The 5078-nt window shown below is 53.7% G+C and overlaps 1 protein-coding gene across 1 annotated transcript in view; it reads right to left on the reverse strand.

Annotated features, from left to right (window-relative positions):
- LOC105541285 (E1A-binding protein p400-like) overlaps positions 1-745 on the reverse strand; it is a 13777-nt gene extending 13032 nt beyond the window's left edge. The window contains 2 exon segments of the mRNA XM_011982232.1: positions 6-392; positions 596-745. Of these exon segments, the coding sequence (XP_011837622.1) occupies positions 6-392; positions 596-745 (537 nt within the window).
- Positions 746-5078: the final 4333 nt, after the last annotated feature.

The raw sequence follows: 5078 nt of genomic DNA on the forward strand, positions 1-5078 counted from the left end.
GTGATGTGGCTTGGGCTGGCCAGGGGCTGCAGGCCAGCCCCACCCGCGGCTGCAGGGCTCTGGGGTCCCAAGTGGTGGATGGTGCCCCCTGACTGTGTGTGGGGCTGGGAGGGTCTCCGCTCTCGGACTGTGATGGGCGTACCCGGGTGCTGGAGCTGAACCTGGGCTCCCTGGGCGATCTGGGTGAGTCCTGACCCATCCTGAAACACAAAGTGTCCGCCACTGGATGGGCTCAAGCTGATCTGCCTCACCAGCACGCTGGCATCCACGAAGCCCCCCGTGGGGCTGCTGCTGCAGAGGCCCAGCCCAGGGCCAGGAGCCCCTGCACGCACATTCTGCAGGGCATGCCCTGGCCTGGGGCTGGGCTATGTGGGGCTCTGGGTCTGAACCTGCTGGGATATGGGGATGTGACCTGAATGTACCATGGAGACCCGTGCTCAAACTGCCATGGCTGAGTGCCAAACTGGAAGCCTGGAGAGGTGGGACTGGGGAGTGGCAGTGGGGCCAGTGTGACTTGTGGGATTCCCTTGAACCCAGGGCCCATGCCCTGCAGGGCAACATTCATGTTCTGCCCACCCGCAGGGCTCCCTCTCACCATCAGCTGCTGCAGTTGGTGGCTGGGGGATGGCAGCGTGAGGGGCGGGGGTGGCTGGGAGCATGCTGGCTGCTCCTCGCCCGTGCCGGGGCAGGCCCTGGGCCACTGGACGTGGTGCTGGCTGCTCTGGGAGTTGCTGATGCGCTGCATGGCCACGTCTTCAGGAAATGCTCCCTAAACAAACGCAGAAAAGTTAGAGTTGAGTGAGGCGAGCTCCATGCCCGGGCGCCTTTCAGAGCCTGCACAGGTGTCCGGAAAGGTGGCTCAGGAGGGGCCAATGCAGGCCTAGCAAACCCCAGGCACCAGACTGCTACCCAGGTCAACAAAGGCTCAGATCAGAATATCTGCTCCGTGAGAGATGCTTGGCAAGCTCCCCTGCCTCACACTTTTCTTGAACTGAAGTATTAATACCTGCTTAATCCAACTCTACCGCAAGGGGCTGAAAGTGCTGGCAAGGAAGAGCATGGGAGGGAGGAGAAGGGCGAGAAGCACAGCACAGCAGGGCATCTCCAGCGGGCAGCAGACAGTGGCTCAGGATCACGAAGGTCAGTTCTCTACGCCCCTTACATGATCTCATTTAGTTTTCACAGTCAGGCCGTGGGGTCACTCCTATTGATAGACCATTTCCACAGACAGACACTGAGGCAGCGAGCAATGAGCTCCCTGGGCTGCAGGGTCCAGCCCTACGGGGCTTAGCGGGTGTTCTCCCTGTGTGCGGAGACGAGAGATTGTAATAAATAAAGACACAAGACAAAGAGAAAAGAGAAAACAGCTGGGCCCAGGGGACCACTACCATCAAGGCGCGGAGACCAGTAATGGCCCCCAACAGCTAGGCGCACTGATATTTATTGCATACAAGACAAGGGGGGCAGGGTACGGAGGGTAGATCTTCTAAGTGATTGATAAGGTGAAGCAAGTCACGTGATCACAGGACAGGGGGCCCTTCCCTTTTAGGTAGCCGAAGCAGAGAGAGAAGGCAGCATATGTAGCGTTTTCTTCTGTGCACTTATAAGAAAGATCAAAGACTGTAAGATTTTCACTATTTCTTCTACCGCTATCTACTACAAACTTCAAAGAGGAACCAGGAATACGGGAGGAGCGGACAAGGAGCGTGACCATTAAAGCACAGCACCACACGGAGGGGTTTAGGCCTCCGGATGACTGCGCGCAGGCCTGGATAATATCCAGCCTCCCACAAGAAGCTGGTGGAGCAGAGCGTTCCCTGACTCCTTCAAGGAAAGGGAAACTCCCTTTCGCGGTCTGCTAAGTAACAGGTGCCTTCCCAGACACTGGTGTTACCGCTCGACTAAGGAGCCCTCAAGCAGCCCTTACGTGGGCGTGACAGAAGGCTCACCTCTTGCCTTCTAGGTCACTTCTCACCATGTCCCTTCAGCACCTGACCCCATACCCGCCGGTTATTCCTAGGTTACATTAGTAATACGACAGAGTGATATTAAAGGCTAATGATTAATGTTTATACTAATGATTGATAATGTCCATGATCATCTCTATATCTAATTTGTATTATGACTATTCTTATTCTAACTATTTTCTTTATTATGCTGAAACAGTTTGTGCCTTTAGTCTCTTGCCTCAGCACCTAGGTAATCTTTCGCCCACATCGGGCCAAGCTATGAAGTGGTGGAGCCATCATCCAGCTCCAAGCACACGGGCTCTGAGGCCCATGGGCCTCACTATAGGCCAACACCGTGGACAGGTCCAGAGCCTGCCCCTGAATCTGGAACTTGGACACTGTCAACCCAGTGCTAAAACATCAGTTCCACGGATTTGATCCTGCATGAAGACTGAACACTTGATTGATGGTTTTCAGCATTTCATCCGTCCTGAAGGACTCAGTGCATACTGCCTGGTAGAAAAACGCAAAGGGAATCTGTTTCAGAAGTAGTCATTCCAGAGACAGGCTGGAAACGCGGGGACAGAATGGACCTGAGGCACTCCAGGTGTGGCCTGACCCTGGCTGGGAGGACAGTCCAGCTCCCACCTTCCTACCATGACGGTAGACCCCAACTGCCACGTGTTTTTTAATGAAGGCCATGTATTATAGACAAATGCATTTTATGGATGGCTCAGACCTGACGTTTTTGCCATCATCACCAACATAGAAATTCAAGGGAAACATTCAAAAAGCTGCAAAGATACCACCCACTACAGAAGCTGCCTCTCCTAACGCCTGAGGCTCAGGGACGCAGTAGACAGTGTTTACGTGAAAACGGTGCAAGCTCACATCCGGCACGAGGTGTGGCGAGCCAGGCAGGCACGAAGCGACGCCTGCCAGCAAAACCATTTATAAAGAGTGCTTGATAAACACACGGTTTATGTTCGATTTTAAATGGAAAAATTCAAGATCCAAAATTATGTAATTTGAAAGATTTAATAAAAAGACTCAAAATATGCCCACAGGTGATGGTCTCTGGGTTAGGTGGATTATAATGATTTTTTCCCTTTTTATACTTTTTTGTACTTTCTAGATGTTCTATAATTACTATGTGGTATTTTTATATCCACAGGGAAAAAAAGGCATCTTTTTAAAAAGTGTTTTTCCTGGCCAGGCACAGTGGCTCACGCCTGTAATCCCAGCACTTTGGGAGGCCGAGGTGGGCGGATCACGAGGTCAGGAGATCGAGACCCCAGCCTGGCCAACATGGCAAAACCCAGTCTCTACTAAAAAAATTAGCCGGGCGAGGTGGCGGGTGCCTGTAGTCCCAGCTACTCGGGAGGCTGAGGCAGGAGAATTGCTTGAACCTGGGAGGTGGAGCTTGCAGTGAGCTGAGATCACGCCACTGCACTCCAGCCTGGCGACAGAGTAAGACTCTGTCTCAAAAGAAAAAAAAAAAAACAGTGCTTTTGTTTACTAGTAAACTCTTCTTCCAGGTGTGCAAAGTTTGCACATGAGGGACTGTAATCTAGTAAAATAATCATTAGAAGATGCATAGAAGACACAAGGCAAAAATTTATTTGTACATTATTTCTAACTCAGAACACTTTTTCCTATGGAAATGCAATGACTATAGTCTCTTTCTAAGATAAGGTAGATCAGTGGCTCTGTACCTTGGAAGACTGTGCCCACAGGGGACATCAGGCAATGTCTGGAGGCATTTTTGGTTGTCACAACTGATAAGGGTGGGAGCACCACTGGCATCTGGTGGGGAGAGGCCTGGAGATCGCTAACCATCCTGCAACACACAGCACAGCCCCACCGTGAGGAATCTTCTGGCCCTCAACATGAACCGGCTGAGGCTGAGAACCTAAGACAGAGGAGGCAGCCCTGTGGGGCTGACCCGCCACACCATCCGCACCGTGTGTCCAGGACTGAGCGAGGGCTTCTCCTTGCAGTCAGGCCACCCAGGCGCACAAGGATGCAGCCTGGCCCTCAGTGGCAGCCAGACTGACCCTGGCTCTTCAACTTGTTGACACAGAGGGGGCCACTGGCCCTCCTGAGAATCTGGTGAAAGCTGTGCACTGTTCTTACCAAACACACCTCATAGCCACAAGCTTTACATGTTCACACACAAGGGGCCCTAAGAACCAGACCCTCACTCGGCAGTAAGGGATGAGGCCGGGGGAGCCAGTGACTCCTCAAGGGGCAGAAGGGCAGCTGGGTCCCCTGTGAGAAAGCCCAGTCTGGGCGGGGCCAGCCAGCAGGACCAATGGTGGGCAAGAGTCCTAAGGGGACCATAGAAGGTCTGGGGTTAGCAGGCAGTGCCTGGGCTCTGGGGAGATGAGGGGACAGCGAGTCGGAGTGCAGAGGAGCCTGTGCTTGCACCTGGGAGGCGGGGGCGGTCCTCTTCCATGACTGCTCCCAGATGACAACTCCCACCAGAGCAACGCTCAGAAAGAGGACAGCGCATACGTCCCCTTCCCACAGCCGTAGTCAGAGCCTCCTGCCAGCCCTGATCACAACATAAAGGGCTGGCGGTGTCTCCGTGCCTATGTGCCCTAGGCACACACACAGTCATCTCCAGACACCGCCTTGGCTGCTGGTAGAGCCTATGTGAGGGCGGTCAACACACAGCCAAACTGTAACTCTGCCCACCACAGGTTTCTGTGGTCTCCATGCAGCAGACATCCCTGGGAGCCCCCAGGCTGCTGGGCAGGGCTTCCTCCTCAGTTCAGATTCTCCACAGATGCTGCTTTTCCTGAGGCAGAGTGCAGCAGAGACCCTTCCTGTCACCCTACACTGACGCAGGCCTGAAACCAGAAAAGGGGCTCAGAATATTCACGGGGCACAATCGGGCTGCAGCAGGAAGAAGGGAGGGGAGCCCTCCTGGAGCCATGCAGGCTGGTCAGCAATATTCAGTACATGCACTGGAGAAGGCAAAGGCCAACCAGCAGTTCAGCCGTATTCGCTGTATTAGAGTGAACTTAGTGTATCAGAGTGAATCCCAGCACTTTGGGAGGCTGAAGCAGGCGGATCACTTGAGGTCAGGAGTTTGAGACCAGCCTGGCCAACATGGCGAAACCC

This window comes from Mandrillus leucophaeus, unplaced genomic scaffold (genome assembly GCF_000951045.1).
Source record: "Mandrillus leucophaeus isolate KB7577 unplaced genomic scaffold, Mleu.le_1.0 Scaffold237, whole genome shotgun sequence".
Classification (NCBI taxonomy): domain Eukaryota; kingdom Metazoa; phylum Chordata; class Mammalia; order Primates; family Cercopithecidae; genus Mandrillus; species Mandrillus leucophaeus.